This window comes from Megascapheus bottae, chromosome 2 (genome assembly GCF_031878675.1).
Source record: "Megascapheus bottae isolate mThoBot1 chromosome 2, mThoBot2.hap1, whole genome shotgun sequence".
Lineage (NCBI taxonomy): Eukaryota > Metazoa > Chordata > Mammalia > Rodentia > Geomyidae > Megascapheus > Megascapheus bottae.
Genome location: NC_143510.1, coordinates 61,637,862 through 61,657,761, shown reverse-complemented (window position 1 = coordinate 61,657,761; position 19,900 = coordinate 61,637,862). Strand labels below are relative to the sequence as shown.

The following is a 19,900-nucleotide window of genomic DNA, read 5'->3' as shown; positions in this document are numbered from 1 at the left end:
GTATGTACAAGTCAATCTCTACTCAGATGATTTTAGCCCAGCTATATCGGACCCTGTGTAGTACAAGCATTACATAAATGTCTTCATGCACAGCTCTTAGAGTGATTCTATCAAAACTGATCAAGTATCTGACTTTGGAGAAATAGGTGAAAGGGAAGAATGCCTTGGCCCTGCCAAGGACAGAGGCCACTGTTTCTATGTAACTGCTTCTTTATTTAAAAAAAAAAAAAAAAAAAGACTACAGAAAAGAAAAAAAATGTGGGTAACTGTTTTAGAACTTTTGTGGCAAAGCTGTGGCTTTCCTTGAGGCCAGTTCATATCTTGTCTTAGCCACATGATCTTCCTTCCCCTCCTCCCACAGTGTTTCTCCTGATTCTCCCACAATTGAAACTATCTAGCTCCTGTCCTGTTCCTATAAAGTTTCCCTCTACTTCTGGTAAACAGTGGTTTGCAGTATTCCTCTTCCAATGGAGCCTTGGAGGCTGAAAGCCCCTGAGGAGCCAAAGCAAAGGATGACTGAAAGTAGAAATTCAGGCGGTGTGGCAAGTGATGAGGAAGACCTACGAGTCAGGAGATTTGACTTGGTTCCCTTAAGGATATGTTGGAGAAGGAGGCCCACAGCAGGTTAGACTTACTTCCACTGCTGAACTGCCTGCTAAGGCTGGCCGTTGCCCTCTAGGGTTCTTATAGGCCAGTCGCTTCTAACTCCACAGCCCATTGTTCAGTCTGCAGAGAGATAACTGCCCTTGCTTGCACTCAGTGGCCTTGGTAATTCCTTCTGCTGTGGCAGAGCCTCTTCCTCCTCCTCCTCCTCCTCTGCCACCTCTTCTTCTTCGTCATTGTCGTCGTCTTCTTCTTCTTCTTCTTCTTCTTCTTCTTCTTCTTCTTCTTCTTCTTCTTCTTCTTTTTGTGGGTCATAGGGCTTGAACTCAGGCCTAGGCACTGACCCTGAGCTCTTCAGCTCTCAAGACTACCACCCTATCCCTGGGCCTGGGCGTTGTCCCTGGGCTCTTCAGCTCAAGGCTACTTGCTTCCCCTAGAGTAATGGCCTCACTTCCCCTTTTCTAGTGATTAAATGCACATAAGAGTCTCGGGGTCTTTAGTGCCCTGGATGGCTTAGAACCATGATCCTCAGATCTCAGCCTCCTGAGTAGCTGGGATTATAGGTGTGAGCCACCACGCCCAGCTGGCAGAGCTTCTTGAATTTCTGGAGCTCTCCTGATACTTTTCTGTGAGTTTGTTTTTAGAAAATTCAATGTTTTTTTGTCTTCCTCTATACCATGGATGCATGCAAAGCCCTTGAAGCTATAACATGTAAAAGAAAGAAGACCAACACCACTGACAGATTCTGTGAATCTGTGATTTTACTCAGAACGTGATCCATTTCTAATGCCCATGGAGTTGGGGATTTTTTTGCAACTAACACTAAAATGGTTAAAATTATTTGAGATTTTTAGTTTGATTAACATATTTGGTGTGAGCATAATGCCCATGTTTTTCAAGAAGTATTAAAAACATGTATTTCTCCTGTTTCCAAATACTGAAACATAAATCTAAGGACTTACAAGGTCTAGGAACACTAGCTGCCTCAAAGATTAATGGGAAGATTAAATAAAAGAAGATGCTAAGATCTGAGGATCACAAAATTAGAGCCAGCCCAGAAAGAAAAGTCCATTAAAAAAAAAAAAACAACAACAAAAGACATCTCAAATTAATCACCCAAAAAAGTCAGAAGTAGAACCATAGCTCAAATGGTAGAGCACTAAACCTATGAGTAAAATTGCTTAGGAACAGGATGTAAATTCAAGGCCAGGACCACCAAAAACAGGGATTAAATAAGATCATAAATCTAAAAATATATTATTATTTTTGTCAGGTAGTCAGAGCTTTCATTAATGAGTTTCAACTTGAGACATACAAATATTAAATAAACCTGTGATCTTTTCAGGTTAAACAAATTCTAGGAATTTAGGACAGGAAGTAAAACAACTGAGAGAAAACCAATGAGGGAATGACATAAGGATGGATGGTTTCCTTTTTCCCATCCACTTCCCAGCGTAGGAGTTCTGCACTTTTTGCTACATTAGAAGCCATTCCCAATCCCTGTAATGAAGAGGAAGTTTTTATTACTGGCCAAGCTTGAGGCCAATCTTTTCCTGCAATACAAGTTTTATCTGCTCCTGTATCTAAAATACCCTTAAAAGTTTTTCCATTGATTTTTACAGACAGAAAAGGCCTATCCTTTCCTATTTCCGTAACCCAAGTTACTGTGTCAGTTGACCTGAAAGAGCCCTGACCTCTTTCCTTTGACAACTCTGGATTAGGTAATTTTAAATAAGGAAGCAAAAGTAATTGTGCTATTCTTTGTCCTTTTTTTAGGACTACTGTTCCTTTAACACTTTTAGCCATGATTTTAATTTCTCCAGTAAAGTCAGAATCAATCACTCCAGGAAGCACTTCAATCCCCAATTTAAAATTAGAACTTCGTCCCAGTAACAATCCTGTAATTCCTGAGGGTAGAGTTCCTTGAACCGAAGTAGGCACCAGTTGAACCCCATCTTCCACAGACAGGATTACATCCTTGCCCACCGTTACATCTAACCCTGCACTTCCTGGACTGGCTCTAGGCAAATTATGCATTGTGAATTCTGGAGCCTCTGGGTTAAGGACCTGACTGTGGGCCTTGCCCTCCTTTTCCTCTCTTGTATCGGGGCTGAGAGGCTGCCCCTTTTCTAGTTTTTTGATTCCTTGACTTCTTCTTCTATTTTACTTCCTTCTTTGTGGAATTTTGATTTACATTCATTTTTCCAATGCCTTCCTCTCTGGCATCGGGGACATATTCCTGGAGGATTCTTTTTGTATGTTCCTCCCTGTTTTTTGTTAGAGCAATCCTTTTTCATATATCCTGATTCTCCACATTCAAAACAAGTAGGTTGAGGCCCTTTCTTAGGTCCTCCACCCCCATATGTCTGCTTGACATATGACTGAAACGTTTGACCTTTCATAGCTGCCGGGTAGGCCATTCCTTGCACTACTGCGGGGGAGGCGTCAGCACATGCTTTTACATAGTCTTGCAATGAACCTGTTTTCCTTAAAGGACGAATGAGGTCTTGGCAGAGTGTGTAAAACTCTCTGCCTGTAGCACCCGAGACTTTTAGACCTCGTTCTGCTAACATGTGCTTGAGAACTGAAACAAAAAGTTTCTGTCCTTTAGTTCCTGATCGCCCCATGGTTAATCTTCCTCACCCTTCACTAGTCTCCCTTGGTTTACTGGCGGGACTGCAGTTCCCTTGGGGAGAGCCTATTCACTCCTTGGAAAAAGAGAAAAGAAAGGATAAAGTGTTACCTGTCCAGTCAGGTCCCTGTTCGGGCGCCACTTGCCACAGACCGACTCAGCGGGAGTGCGGGGAGACCAAGTCTGGATTCACAGGTCAGGAATGGATTCGGCGATGACAGACAGACACAAAAGGAAGGGAGGTTTGAAGTTTGCTGCGAAGCTTTACTTGTTGAATGTGAGATTATATACAGTCAAAGTAGGAGTACTTTCTTTCAGTTGGCATAAGGTCAAAAGATTACAATCATGTTTAAGAATGGTTACAGGGTACATTTTCTAAGTAGAAAAGAAACGTCTCCCTCCCTTCTAAGGAGTTATGGTTAATATGTCAGACATTGTGGTTAGGCGTCATCTGCCTTGGCATTAATCAATATTAGTTTTGTTTACCATTTGTTCCATTCTAGTTCTTCCTATGATTTTGTTTCTGAGTCAGTAATTATTACCCTGTGCCAGGAATTGTAAAACCTTAACCCTAAGAGTCCATTGTTGCTGTTCAGTTAGAGCACACCACGGTGCTCTAGCCCTTCTAATCCTTTCCCATGTGATTCATTATGTACTTGCAACATTTACACAAGTAATGCAGACGTAATAAAGGCATATTCAGGCAAACTAACATTTATTACTAATTCAAAGATCGTATTTTCCGTTTTAGTTTCTAATTCTGTCTTATTATTAATAGAATGCATTGAGGTCATCAAGGCTGCTGTGGGTGTGTCTTGCGCCAGAGTAGCCGGGCATGCACTTTTAGTTCCTGGAACATCTAGTCGCTCAATCAATTGTTTAGGCCAGTAGCTGGCACAGAATATTACTGCCATACCATCAAATATCAGAAATGAAAAGAGTGATAAAGGAATCCCAGGACCCAGCATTATGAGAATTCCACGCATATGTCCCGGTCTCTGCCAGGGACCTCCAGGAGGCCTGATCACCATTGGTGCGAACCTCAGGACTGGCAGCCATTCAAGCTCTTTCTGCTCCATGCTGCACAGACTCCACTGGAGTGGGTATAGCAAGAGTGCATCAAAAATGATCCAATATCAGACAAAATGCCTCTAATCAAATGGCCTGTTCACCTGCATGGCAGGGAAAGACAGAGGTGAATGCTAGTCTCTGAAAGTGGTTTTATGCGACTTCTAGCTGGACTGTGCTAGAAGCAATTGGTCAAAGAAACAATCAGGCAAAAGCTGACTTGCTTTTGATTTTCTACATGAATGAGAACCATTAACAGAGAGGTTCATGATTCCGAAAAAGTCACTTCAGGACTGTGGGAAGCCAAGCATCCACGAGAATGAGCTTTAAGATTCATGACTGTTGATTCTTCCTATGATTGTGGGATTCAATAAAGTACTGATCACCCATGACAGCAAACCAAACTAACTTAAGCAAAAAGACATTTTTTAGGCCACATCCAAGAACTAGTATAGCTTTGGAAATGGCTGGATGTAGAGGCTCTAAGAATGTAATCCAACTTTCTATTGCTGTGTTTCTCTGCTCTGGGTCTGTTTCTAGCTCCCTTTTCAGCCAAGCTCTTCCCTTCTGATGGTAAAATGGAAGAATGACAGCCAGTAGCTTCAGACTTACAATACACACCTCTGTCAGCTGATCCAATGGAAATGACATCTATTTTTCCAATTCCTAAAGACAAAGTGCTGGCTTTGTTATGATTGACTAGGCTTCACTAACATACCCATTCCCAAACTAATCAGGACAGGTAGAAAAAGTCTATTGTTAGCCAAAGTTTGTTCATGTGTCCATGCTTAATGAGCAACAGAATCCCTTCTTGGGTAAATATGTTTTGTGGGGGTTTTTTGTTGGTTTTCTTTTTGTTTGGAGCTTGGAGGGGAGATACTGTTGTTGTCAGTTGACCTTGGGACCTAGGCTCTGTCCCTGAGCTCTTTTTGCTTTAGGTTAGTAATCTACCACTTTGAGGCACAGCAACACTTCCATTTTTTTTGTTGTTTTGGGGGTTTTTTTGCCAGTCATGGGCTTGAGCTCAGGGCTTGAGCACTGTCCTTGGACTTTCTCAAGGCTAGCACTCTACCACTTGAGCCTCAGCACCACTTCCAGCTTTTTGCTATGTATGTGGGGTACCGAGGAATCGAACCTGGGTCTTCGTACATGCTAGGCAAGCACTCTACCACTTAGGCCAAACTCCCAGCCCCAACACTTCCAGTTTTTGAGTGGTTAATTGGAGATAAAAATCTTACAGGGACTTCTTTGCTTTGGCTGATATCAAACCATGATCCTCAGATCTCAGCCTCTTCCTGAGTAGCTAGGATTACAGGTGTGAGTCACTGGCCCTCAGCAGTTCTGTAGTTCTATATTCTGTTTAGGGTTTCTCTCTCCAGAATATTTAATTCAGAAATCACATTTGCCATATCTTTTCATATCAACTTTTCAAATTCTAAAACTAACTGAATGCCCTCCAACAACTGAGCAAATTACTATCCAAAGGCAGTCTAAGAAATCAAGGTGCCTTTATCATGTAACCCTTTTACTAATTACAATAAAAAAAAAGAGAGAAAAAAAAAAAAAGAAATCAAGGTGCCTGCCACACAGTCAATTAGAAATGACTTTCACATTCAGCAAACTCTCCTTCCACACAGAAGCAAACAGCTTTGTTCTCAGGAGTAAGAAACCTGTTCAAGGGCCAGGAGTTTGGCCTAGTGGTTAAAGTGCTTGCCTAGCATGCACGAAGACCCAGGTTTGATTCCTTGGTACCACATATATAGAAAAAAAGCCGGAAGTGGTGCTGAGGCTCAAGTGGTAGAGCTCTAGCCTTGAGAAAGTCCAAGGACAGTGCTCAGGCCCTGAGCTCAAGCTCAGGACTGGCCAAAAAAAAAAAAAAAGAAAAGGAAACCTGTTCAATATACAGCCCTGGGTTCTATGTATTTCCTAGATAACATAAGAGAAATAAGGTTTTTCTTTTTTAAGAAAAAGTTTTAAGTATAAATTTTAAATTTTTTTCTCATGCTTCTACATATGGAATGTACCCATTCATGTGAATTTTTTTCAGAATACTACCACATGGTAAGTTTTAGTCCAGATACTAGACATAGACATAAGAAAAAACAAAGCACCTCTTAAGCTCACAGATTTATGTGGCAAACACTGCAGAAGAGAAATACTGAGTCTTGTAGAAGTATATGTAGTTGGGCACACTACACACAGCCTATTGACAAAGAAGCATTCTTGGAGCTGAGGATTCTAACAAGTGTCTTTAAGAGTGGGGGAAGGGAGTGGAGGCGTGGCTCAGTTGGTAGAGTGCTAGCCAATGAGTGAAAACATCACAGTCCCAGACTCAGACCAAAAAAATTAAAGGGAGGGGGATGGGGAAGGGGGGGAAGGCTGAAAGCCAACCTAAATGTGAACAAAGATGGTAAACAATGTCACAATATTCCAAAGAATCATTTGATATGTAAATTAGAAGAGCTAAGAACTGAATCTGGGGAAGAGGCAAAGATAGGTTATAGAGAGTTTTAATAGCTTTTATCCCAAGCAATTAAATGACCAGTTCACAGTTTTCATTTAGATAAATTAGGCTGGCACCTGGCTGACAGGTGGATTGATAGAGGTAAGAAGAAAGCTAGAGAGCTAAGTTAACATCACTGTTATCTATTAACCAAAAGAGGAAAAAAAGAAAAAAGAAAGCATCACAAGGGATGATGGCAGAGAAGACAGACATAGCGATTGGACAGCAGGCTGGTGCTAGCCCTAAAAAGGGAGGCCTGAGCCAGTGAATGTAGTAGCGGGGAGAGGGAGATGGGGGGGGGGGGTACCTGAGCAGCTAGAGCAGCAGGAAGCCCTGGTTCCTTCATCCAGCATCATTCTATCTTAATCCAGAGGACATTTTAACAAGACTCATTTTTCTCTGCTCAACTGCAGACCAAAAAAGTATTTAAAAATTCTGTTCTGGGACCGGAGTTTGGCCTAGTGGTAGAATGCTTGCCTAACATGCACAAAGACCAGGGTTCGATTCCTCAGTACCACATACATAGAAAAAAATCTGGAAGTGGTGCTGTGACTCAAATGATAGAGCTCTGGGTGCAATGCCTCATTTCTGTAATCCTAGCTACTCAGGAGGATCGCAATTCAAAGCCAGCCTGGGCACTAAAGACTGTGAGACTCTTATCTCTAATTAATCACTAGAAAACGGAAAGTGGGGCTGTGACTCAGGGGTAGGGTGATATCTTTGAGCTGAAGAGCTCAGGGACAGTGCCCAAGCCCAGAGTTCAAGCCCCATGGACTCCACACACACACACACACACACACACACACACACACACACACACACGCAAAATCTGTTCTGTAACTTCTAACACCAAATCAGTACTGAAGTTTTACCTCCCAGTCTTTGTTAAGACCAGGACATGTTAAAAAGCAACTTCAAAATCAACACTTAGGATGTGAGTGGTTAAAAATATAACCATATAAACGTAACTATATAGACATAAAAACCTATGACTCTATAGACATAATGTTTTATTTCATAAATTGATATGTTTCTATGACATACAAACCCTTAGCCTAATTTTGATTAAGTTCTAAATACTAAGTCCCAGTGATTGTAAATAGAGATTCCCTCCTTGAACACTTGTATGTTAAACTTGTCATTTAAAATATGATGTAAAAATCAATGTTAATAAATTCTTTAAAATATATATATAACCAGCGCATCCAAATTCAATATATCCACCTTGAGCATTTAGTAACTAGTTGTACTTTCTGTATGGCCAGAATAAGCCATTCTGTGCATTAACTGGCCTATGAAAACGGTCTTTTCTCTGCCCATCATCTCACCTGAGATCACTCCAGCTGAGTCTGTTTATTCTTCCGTCCAAATATGGACTGCTTTCTGATTACTGTTTTAATTAAAGCATCTTTTTTATTAGACTAATCATGAAGACACTATTAAGCAAGATCTGAAACCAATTGAAAGAGGAGTGGTCTATGAGAAAACACACCTAAAATGTGACAAGAATAAAACACATTTGATAAACTTACTTTACCAAAAAAAAGTCTGAAAGCTAGCATTGTTGAAAATGAATTCACACACACACACACACACACACACACAATCAAGCTCATGTCTCTTCCCCACAGCTGGCATGAGACATATTGGGAGTGCCTCATTTCACATTATTCTCTCATGAGTCACTTCAAAATTCTTGCTTCTTTTCACTTACTTGAGAATACCAGTTAGCACAAAGTTGAAGACTCTGAAGAGCAGAGTGCATTGAAATTAAAGACTGTAGTCTCTCATAGCTCCCTTTAATTCTGTCTTGGAAATCAAAACAGAACAAGTAAAAGAAGCTATAATCCCTAAAGGGCATTGGAAGAATCCCAATAAATCATCCACTCATTCCACAAGAGAGTCCACTTGTGGAGAAGAAAGCCTGGGGCTGCTTAAGAATTGGATCACTTGGGGCCAGAAGTTTGGCCTAGTGGTAGAGTGCTTACCTAACATGCACAAAGACCTGGGTTCAATTCCTTGGTATCACATACACAAAAAAAGCTAGAAGTTGTGCTGTGGCTCAAGTGGTAGAATGCTAGCCTTGAGAAAGCTGAAAGACAGTTTCTAGACCCTGCGTTCAGGCCCCAGAACTAGCCAAAAAACAAAAAAAGGAACTAGACAGGCCAGGAGCGTAATCTTGTGGTAGCGTGCTCATCTAGCATGCACAAACCCCTGGGTTCAATTCCTTGGTACCACATACTCAGAAAAAGCCAGAAGTGGTGCTGTGGCTCAAGTGGCAAAACACTAGCCTTGAGCAAAGAGTGTCCAAGGACAGTGCCCAGGCCCTGAGTTCAAACCCCAAGACTAGCAAAAAATAAATAATAATTAGAACATTCAAGTATGTCATGAGTGTGCTTTCCAACCTCATTCCAAATCTAAAGCAGGCTCAAGCCAGTAAACCCTACACTGCAGACTGCAGCCCCACTTCAAGAACATTATTATTGGACATTTTTCTTTTTCTTCCCCTTTTTTTTTGGGGGGGGGGGGTTGGTTATGGAGCTTGAACTCGGCCTGAGCACTGTCCCTGAGCTCTTCAGCTCAAGGCTACCACCCTCCCCTTGAGCCAAGCCCCACTTCATTAGTTGGAGATAAGAGTCTCAGGTCCTTTTGTGCCCAGGCTGGTGGCTTTGAACCTCAATCCTCAGATCTCAGCCTCCTGAGTAGCTAGGATTATAGGCATGATCCACTACACCCAGCTTATCAGATACTTTTCTATAATTAAATAAGATTTAATGTTTAAATTATCATTTTAATAAAATATTAGGATAATTAAATGAAAATGAAAAGAGTCTCACATTTGAATAATCTTAAAGAAAGGGAGCCAACTGCCAACAGCTCACACCTTTAATCCTAGATACTTAGGAGATTGAGATCTGAGGATCAAGGTTCAAATCAGCAAAAAAGTGTGTGAAATTCTTCTCCTCAAATTAACTACAGCTCCATAAGTGGAGCTGTAGTTCACATGACTTATAGCACACTAGCCTTAAGCAAAAAAGCTAATGGACAGTTCCCAGGCCTTGAGTTCAAGGCCCATAATTAGCACATAAAAAAAGACATGATTGATACCGTGAAACTGTTGCCAGTTTGTTGAAAATGATCACTTATTTAAGTCTTTATTCCATGACTTCTATTCATGTACAACAATAATTATTGTACATGTACATATATGTTCATAGTCTATACAACAAATTCAGAATTACAGCAGTCAAAAATAATTGAAGTCTATGAAAATGCATATCTTGCATAGCTTTTGGCTGGTTAGTTGGAGATGGAATTTCATAGAATTTACTGCCTGGGCTGGCTTCAACCTTGATCCTCCAGGTCTCAGCCCACTGAGCAGCTACAATTAAACATGTGAGCCACTAGTGCCTGATGCATGCTGTCCTAAGCAAAGGCTTTATTAAAGTTTGGTTAAGTTTACTTCTAGGTGGATAATTTATTCAATAATATGCTCATAACTAGCTATATTCAACTATATGCACCTTATAAGAAAATATAGTCTAATATATACTACCACATGCTGATGTTATAAGCCACTAAAAATACCTCAAATCCAGACTCAACAAAAGTGTGTTCTTAGAACATTGATTTACACACACACACCACACTCTAATGTGCCAGAAAGGAAGAAGAGACAGAACTTCTCAAAGAGACAAATGTACATTAAGTCGTAATTGTAGAGAAGGGGTCACCTTTGGTACTCATTTTTCAGCTTGAAAAGTGTATCAGACTTTTACATGGTTTAATTTCCTTTTCTAACCAAATTGCTCTAGAATGCCGCAGTATTAAGGAAGGAGAGGAGTTAGTGAAGCAGAACTTCTCTTTGGGCCATCATTTCTTTTTTTTTTTTTTAATTTTTTTATGTCAGCCAGCAGGAGCCAAGACCACATGACCCAGGAGGTCACTAGATAGGCCCTCTTCAAAGTTGCATTAAGGGAGCTGGGAGTGCGGCCTAGTGGTAATGTGCTTGCCTAGCACAAAGCCCTGAGTTTGATTCCCCAGTATCACAGACACAGAAAAAGCCGGAAGTGGTGCTGTGGCTCAAGTGGTAGAGCACTAGCCTTGAGAAAAGCCCAACGACAGTGCCTAGGCCCTGAGTTCAAGCCCCAGTACTGCCAATAAATAAATAAAGATGCAGTAAACCCCAAACCACATCTGGCACCCTTTTTGGTCTGAGGGTGCAAATAAAGCACACCTCTCAGACTACTCCCTTATTCAGAAGTGTGCATAAGAAAGGCATAAGCAGAGAGGCTGAGTGAGTCCAATATTTTGTCCACTCGCAGCCCTGCCCCCTGCAAGCTTGGGCATGAGGGCCACTTTGCCCATTTCATAAACCTGAGGTTTAAGTGCTCTGCGGTTACAGATGGTTAAAAATAACAGCCTTCACCTCTACATGGATTTGAAGAGTACATTTGCTTTGCTTGTGTATAAATGTTCCTCTGCATTTGTCACTGTCCTGATAAATTCTCAGGCAAATTACCGACGCTCTCCAGTGGAGTTGCCTGACTTTGATTAAATACACTGCAATTTCAAAACAATGAATCTGACATAAGAAGGAGAACTCATCATACAAAATATCATTTGCCTAAATTCCTCATTTCAGTTCTATTAAAATGGCTTCTTATGTTTCCATTTAAATTGCCAAAATATCACTTCAGAAGTGGAACACAGAAAGGCCACGAGTCATCTGGATTTATCCCCCCTCTTCCTCCCTTCTCTCTCTCTATATATATATCTTTCAATCCTAAAGCTCAGTACTTACCTAACTGAACACATGAAATGGAAGATGCTTTGCAAAAAGCTTATTTGTTTTGTTGTTGTTGTTTGTGATGGTCCTGTGGCTTGAACTCAGGGCCTGGGTGCTGTCCCTAAGCTTCTCTTGCTCAAGGCTAGTGCACTACCACTTAAGACAGAACTCCACTTCTGGTTTTTATTATTATTATTATTATTATTATTATTATTATTATTATTAGTTTAGTGGAAAGAAGAATCTCACAGACTTTCCTGCCCAGGCTAGCTTCAAATCACAAATCTCAGATCCCAGCCTCCTAAGTAGCTAGGATTACAGACATAAGACACCCATGCCTGGCTTGCAAAAAGCTAGTTTTGAAGGGAAAAAAGATGTCGGGCATGGTGACTCACGCCTGTATTCCTAGCTACTCAGGAGGCTGAGATCTAAGGATCTCGGTTCAAAGCCAGCCTGGGCACTAAGGTCCATGAGACGTTTATGAAGATAAACACCAGAAATTAAACACCAGAAAATTGGAAGCGGCTCTGTGGCCCCAGGCTAGGGCAGTAGCCTTGAGCTGAAGAGCTCAGGGACAATGCCCAGGCCCAGAGTTCAAGCCCCATGACCAAAAAAGATGCATTGACCCAACCAAGTCATCATACAAATTTTCTTATAAAAGTATTTTAATCTTTCTCTATCAGACACATCCTAAGAAGTGGGCCAGTATATTCCCATCACCAGCTGCCAGACTCCAGCCATCTTCCCCAGATGGCAACAGGGGATGGGAAGATCTTTCCCCTGACTCATTAGACAGCCCTTAACTAGACCATCTTTCTTGCTCACTTAGACATTTGACATGGGCAAGAGAGGCTATGGGCTGATGGCTTTGTATGTACTCAACAGATCCTACTGAAAACATTGAAGATGAAACTAATTTCAACCCAGACATCTGCCCTGTAGAAATAATGCATATTTCTCTCATTACAGAATCAATTAACTATAAAGAACAACCCCAACTGGTTTAACATCATTTTTCTTTTTTCCCCCCCTTCTCTGCCCCTACCATTATCTGCCTCACTTTCAAAATAGCCCAGCACGTAGCACAGCCTATTTCATCACCAAGAGCCTCGGATTTCTGTGCTGATGGCTTGCATTGCATAGAAAATGTGTACAGGGTTGGCTATACCTTCCATGTGGCACAAAGGAAAAGATATGGAGAAGCAAGATCAGGAGAACTCAAGACACTCATTATATGGTCCTCCCTGACTTCCTTCTACCAAATAAATCCAACTTCTGCCAGGCATTCCATTGCCCTCCATTTATCCAGTGCCCCTAGGCATATTAAGAAATGGCTTCCCTTCTATCTGGTGAATATAATGTAACCCTTCTATTAATTACAATAAAAAAGAAATGGCTTTCCTTTGAAGGTTTTAACTACTTGACATTTAAAAACAAAGAAGTACACTCTTAAAGGAGAAAGAGGGTACCCTGTTATTTTCTGCCAGCCTGAACAAGGTCAGTAGTGATTCAGGAGCCACCTAAGTGTTCTGGAAGCTCACCAGTCATTCACACAGTCCCTTAACTATCTTCACTCACCAAAGCTTTTTGGCACATATTGTTCCATGTGAATTTGCAAACAGCATGGAAGGCAGGTAAAAATGCTATCACCAGTGTGCTAGTTGTCATGCTGAGCCACAGAGGCCCTGTGTGAGTCTCTGCGCTCGCCCAGTGAATTTGTGCCTGTCTGGGCAGCAGGAGCCTAGCTCTGTGAGCTCTCACAATGAATCATTTGTCCCATCCTGACAGCTGACTGTCCAATTCCATGTCTGGACACTGATAGCTTTGCACTTTCCATGAATGCCCTGCTTTCTCTAATAACTGGCCTGTCCCCTTCCAAATGAGCCCCAAATAGAAAAGCTCATTTTTTCATCTGACCAACTCCAATAGGTAGCATTATAATGAACTGCTTGCTTGAATTACACGAACCCCATAGTAAAGGTACATTTTTTTTAATTTCTTAAATTGGAAGTTATGTATTATGAAGGCTTTCAGTTATACAGGTCAGGTGGAGAGTACGTTCCTCTTTGGACATTGTCACCTTTTCCCTCTCTGTCTTCAAGTTTTTCCCTCCCGTGGTACATTTTTCCTAATCAGATGAGGACGAACACAAAGCATAAAAGAACCTAAAAGGTATACTTAGTTGGGACATGAGGAAATCTTTCACAGGATGTTATTCTGTATGTTCCAAGCTTTCAACCATTTTGTTCTTAAACCAGTTTCTTCATATAGGAAACAAGATTATATTTGTCATGGTTATGACTTTTTTGAGGGGAGGGGAGATATGGGGCTTTGACCTGGGCGCTGTCCCTGAGCTCTTCAGCCCAAGGCTACCACCCTACCCTTGAGCCACAGCCCTACTACCCATTTTCTAGTAATTAATTGGAGATAAGAGTCTCTCTATTGCTCAGGCTGGCTTTGAACCACGATCCTCAGATCTCAGCTTCTTGAGTCAGTAGAATTACAGGAGTGAGCCACCACACCCGGCTATGGTTATGACTTTTAAAGAAGAGGAAGGGACCGGGAGTTTGGCCTAGTGGTAGAGTGCGTGCCTAGCATGCCTAAAGACCCTGGTTCAATTCCTCAGTACCACATACATAGAAAAAAGCCAGAAGTGGTTCTGTGGCTCAAGTGGTAGAGCTGTAGCCTTGAGAAAGACCAAGGACAGTGCTCAGGCCCTGAGCTCAAGCCCCAGGACTGGGAAAAAAAAAAAGAAGAAGAAGAAGAGGAGGAGAGGGGTGAACTCTGTGGATTAATAGTAAAAATCTTCCAGAGAAGAAGAATCATTTGGGTCCCCATTCTGAGGATTTTTACTCTCCCCACCCGCCCCCAGTGCTCAAAGACCTAAAGGACACACGCTCCACTTCTCATGAGATCTGTGAAACATCAGCTATCTTCCCAATACCCCACTTTCCACTGGAGGTGTGAAAAGCTTTCCATCTTATTTTTTCACCAAAGCATTCACCAATGTTGTTTTCCATGTAGGCTTTCTAGCCTGCACAAGCTAGAAGCTAGCCTGGACACTAACCATACTAGACAGCCTATACTCTCTCTCCAAAGCAAGCAGTGGTTGCTCACTGATAAAGTGGTTGTCACCGATAAAACACCCTCCAAATCTGATCTTTCCACTCTGTATCCCACACTCTCCTCTGTATTTTAACATACATCACATACGGCTCCCTCCTCACAAACGCTAATTCCTGCTTGTCAGTTCTTCCACTTAGAACATGCTGCCTCTTTTCTCTAGCAATCCAATTCTGATTCAGTATCAGAAACTTACTTTGCTCCAAACACAAACATTTATACACATATCTTCCCCTTCTTTTGAAGTACAAGTAATAAGGCATGTAATACAACAAGTCATTCATGGTTGATGCTCAGTAAACTCAGCCAAGTAGATAAGCAAGGAAATCTCATGAGTCCACACCATTGTTTTAGGAGAAAAGAGGGCACCATGGAGTCTCCTTAGCACCTCTAACAATGTCAGGTAGGAAAATTGTGGCTCCCAAAGCAAAAGTGCCTTTTGCAGTTTGCTCATTGTTCTTGTCTATGTTTTTCCAGACTGTGACTCAAGGCTTATTCCTCTCATTGTACTGAATGCACATTTCCACTATATCAGTGCCTCATTGGAAAGGTGTTTTTTTTTCCCTTTTGAGTCACAGGGTTTTGAAGGAGTAATATTATGAACTTAATTAGCTGTCTGTAGCTCCTGTCTGTAATCTCAGCTACTCAGGAAGCTGAGATCTAAAAATCAAGGTACAAAAACCAGCCCTAGTAGAAAGCTAATCTTCAACTAAACACCAAAAAGCTAAAGTCAGCTGTGGGCCCAAATGGTAGAGCTCCAAACTTGAGAGGAAGGAAGGGAAAAAAACAGCAAAAAGACAGCTCTCAGGTCCTGAGTTCAAGCTCCAGCACCAGCATCCAAATAAATAGTCAAGATTCCAAATGGAGGGCAGATGCCTGTCCTATAAAGAGACATTGCCAGCTTGACCTTAGGTCCCCAAGCACAGCCAGGGCAGTGATCTTAGTGACCAACTGTACTTGCAGCTCCTCTCATGGCCTCCCTGGCTAAATAGATTCCTGTGAAGTGTGACTGGCGATCTGACCTAATGAAAGCGGAGGAGCAGGGTCACTGGGATCACTGAAGCCTGAGTCTGCGTTTCCCAAGTTGGTGTAACAGAATCTGGCACCGCGGTTAGGTCAGGAGACTATCTGGTAGCCAAGGGCAATGCTGGGGCTTTAGAAAAGCACCACAAGGCTGTAACCCAACACCAACCCAGGACATTTTGCTAGTTAATCCTCTCAGCCATCCATCTTTTATTCATAAACACAGGAACACATTTTCTTTGTTCCTTAGGCTAGGCCAAATGCATAGTCCAGATAAACCATCCCTTCCTTATTATGTAAGAGGTTTAGGGCCTGATTAAGCACGAACAGTTGACAGGTTTGAGCGGATCAATTATGAAGTGGCTGGCCTGATTCAACCATGTTGTGGCAACTCCCATCTATGACCAAAGATCCATTGTGTTTCTTCCCCTCAGAATGGACCCAGCATAAAGTATCATGTCACTGTCACACTCTGTACCTCCCTGGACTGGGAAGGCTTATTACTGTAGCTCCCAAAGCCACCCTCCTATGTTACTTAAGGGTAAGGCTTTGAAGTAGTTCTTCGAACTCTTTTTAGAGTGTAAATCCCCAGAGCTGTGAGACAGACATGCAATCAGAGGCAGGAGTCAGCCTTACTACCAGACACACTATCCTTCTCTCAATGACTCCTTCTATTTCAGCCTTGAAGGAGATTAAAATTGGTAGGATTATGTTTTATATTTTTCAAGTGTTAAAAGTCAACAGGATATTCTTAACCATAGCAGATCCACCACAAATTCACCCTCTAGAGGAGCCCAGTCACACACTGAATTCGTCTGGTCTCCATGAATATCTTCATTCCACAGAGTTCATCAAAATTCATGCTACTGCACTTCAAAAGGCAAAAGTTTCAGCCAGCATGCATGCTAAGTGATTAGTCGAACTGGAAAAGGCATCGCTGTGGATGGTTCCATACTCTTTGTGGTTTCAAGAATATACTGGGGTTGTGGAAAGTATCTTTCACTGATAAAGGTATGGGGAGTAGGGTCTTACTACAGTGAAATAGAATTTTCCAGAGACTTTGAGATAATGTGGTGATGTCATCCCATATTCTTTAAAGAAATGTGTGCAATGGGACTGGGAGTTTGGCCTAGTGGTAGAGTGCTTACCTAGCATCCATGAAGACCTGGGTTTGATTCCTTGGTACCACATACATAGACAAAGCCAAAAGTGGTGCTGTGGTTCAAGTGGTAGAGCTCTAGCCTTGAGAAAACCTAAGGACAGTGCTCAGGCCCTGAGTTTAAGTCCCAGGACTGGCAAAAAAAAAAAGAAAAAGAAGAAGAAAGAAAAAAAGGAAGAAAAGATGGAATGTGTGCTTATCCATTCTTGTGTGTTCTCATATTCCTCTATTATTATTTTAAGTTTTTTTTAAAAAAAAATAGTAGTGCACATGACCTGGATACACATCTTTTGGAGATACTGAATAATTTTTCAGTGCTTAACAGAATCCTGGGACCTTAAAGGTTCGAGAAACCTCTGCTAAAGGATTCCACCAGGCATATGTACATATATATGTTATTTTAATATATATAATTAGTATATATATATATTTTAAAGGACACGATCCTTGTGCGTGTGAGCTCCTCCCGCCCCAGCCAGGCCTCTCACACTACCCCGTCCTCTGTGCTCCTGTGTTCCAGGCTCTCGGGGGACGAGTGGCTGTGGAACTACGAGAAGCACGGCCACCGGCACTCGGTGATGAGGCGCGTGAAGCGCTTCCTGAGCACCCACGAGCCGGCGGCCAGCGCGGGCCGGAGGAGGAGCTTCGGGCGGCAGGCCAGCGACAGCTCGGTGTTCTTCCCGCCCAGCCCGGCCCGCGACCTGCTCCAGGTGCCGCCCCGCAGCCCCCGCCGGCCATCGCAGTCCCTGCAGGGCAGCGCCGCGCTGCACGCCAGCATGGGCGAGCTCTCCACCATCAGGGAGTCCAGCCGGGCCAGCACGCCGCAGAGCCTCGCCCCAGCGTCCAGCAGGAAGGCCTCCCCCACCAAGATGCCACAGGTGCCCGAGGTCCTGGTCACCGAGCCGCCCGGGGCCCCGGCCGACCGCCGCCCCTCCACGTCCTCCGCCTCCTCCGGAAGCCTGGAGTTCACTGGGCTCCAGCCCAGCAGGCCGGGGCCGCAAGGAGACTCCCTGCGGTCACCCCGGCCCCCCTCCCGGCAGGAGACACTTGGCAGGGCCCCCAGTCACCAGACCGTCCAGGCCAGGAACCAGACAGACCTGTTCGCCTTGGAGGAGGCCCTGGACGAGGACCCGTTCCCGAAAAGGTGGAGCCTCCCGGCCTTCGGGGAGTCCAGTCACGCCTCTCTGGGACACCTGTGTCCAGATCCTGCCACTCCGGGGCCTGGCCTTCTCATCGACACCGAGACGTCCTCGGAGACCAAGGGGGTCAACCCTGCGGCTGCCACGGCAGCCTCTCCCGACCTGCTGTATTTAATAGAAAACCTGGACACCAAGGAGACAGACATCCTAGAATTCAGCAGCGAGCAGACAGAGGGATCCCCCAAAGGATTGCCACAGAGCTCAAGGACCCGCTTCTAGCCCAGAACCATACTTGACCCACATCCACCCCCACATACCATGTGAGCTGAGCGGTTGATTTAAAAAGGAAAACCACAGGGCCAGGAGTTTGGCCTAGTGGTTAAAGTGCTTGCCTAGCATGCATGAAGACCCGGGTTCGATTCCTCGGTACCACATACATAGAAAAAAGCCGGAAGTGGTGCTGAGGCTCAAGTGGTAGAGCTCTAGCCCTGAGAAAGTCCAAGGACAGTGCGCAGGCCCTGAGCTCAAGCCCAGGACTGGCAAAAAAAAAAAAAAAGGGAAAACCACAGCGAAGACTTATCCGGCTATCTCAGCTCCTTAGAACACTGAAGGGCTTTATGATTCTGCTTTTCTGAAAACTGCAAAAGTCAAGCACATTCATGTCGTCCCTCACAAAGTGGCTTTCGTGGAAGATTTTTTTCAGCCCACAGTGAAATTATCCAAACCAAATATTATGTAGATCAATATGATTTACAAACTCATAGACTTATAAGCTCAAAGCTTTGGAAAGACCCCACAGATTGACAAAGACCTAGACTCAAAGGCTTCTCTGTTTCTTTCAGAATGACAAAGGCCTGGACTCAAAGGTTCTCAGTTTCTTTCCAGGTGTTTCTTGCTGCCTTTCTCTCTTTCTTTAGCTATAGACAGGAGAGAATCACACAAAGCCCCCAAAACCCTTTTCTACTCAAAATTCTTCAACTGGGATTTCCTCCTTTCTGAAACTATTATTTTTCCTAATTCTTAAGCTTTATTAGTTATCAGATGGCTTCCTTCCCTTTCAACATCCTTCTCTACATTCACTTCTTTTTTTTTTCTTTTCCTCTTTATTCTTATCCATTTTTTTTCCTTTTATTTTTGTGCCTTCTCTGATGACTCTGTGTCCCACTCTTCAGGTTATAACTTTTTTTGGTGAGGAGGTCATGGGGTTTGAACTTGGCCTGGGCACTGTCCCTGAGCTCTTCAGCTCAAGGTTACCACCCTACCCTTGAGCCAAGCCCCACCTCCCATTTTCTAGAAGTCAACTGGAGATAAGAGTCTCAGGTCCTTTTGAGCCCAGGCTGGCCTTGAACCTGGATCCTCAGATTTCAGCCTCCTGAGTACCTAGGATTATAGGCGTGCCCAGCAGGTTATAACAATCTCTCTTAGCAACTCTATTGCTTATTTCTAGCTACAGTGATCAAAATATGACACATTGACCAAGACAATCAAAGATGTCAACAAATCTCACAGTAGAAAGTGTGGGGAATGTATCCATCACTCTCTCAAAGTCACTGCTGTTTCTTACTGCTTCCACTCTTCAGTCTTGGACATTGGAGAAAATAGACACCAAAAGGTCATGGTACCTGAATAATCAGAGGCTAAGGAACCAAACAATAATGTGACTTATATCTATCAAACTCAAATCCTAAAGTCGTGTCACACGTGAGACCAGTTCCCTGACCTACCAGATTGTGGGAAAGGAAACAGGATACTGGAGCTAGACAGATAATCCATGACTCTGATGGAGCATGGGTGCTGTCTCGCTCCCTTCAGGAACTCATGGGAAGCAGTGTTTTGTGACCGATAAGCTCTTGAACCTTGA

General features: G+C 43.1%; 1 protein-coding gene across 1 annotated transcript in view; it reads left to right on the top strand.

Annotated features, from left to right (window-relative positions):
- The window catches only part of Best3 (bestrophin 3), a 41,053-nt gene extending 22,735 nt beyond the window's left edge, over nt 1–18,318 (top strand). The window contains exon 9 of the mRNA XM_090357129.1: nt 17,421–18,318. Coding sequence (XP_090213255.1) covers nt 17,421–18,318 — 898 coding nt within the window. The remainder of the gene's footprint in view (nt 1–17,420) is intronic.
- Nucleotides 18,319–19,900: the final 1,582 nt, after the last annotated feature.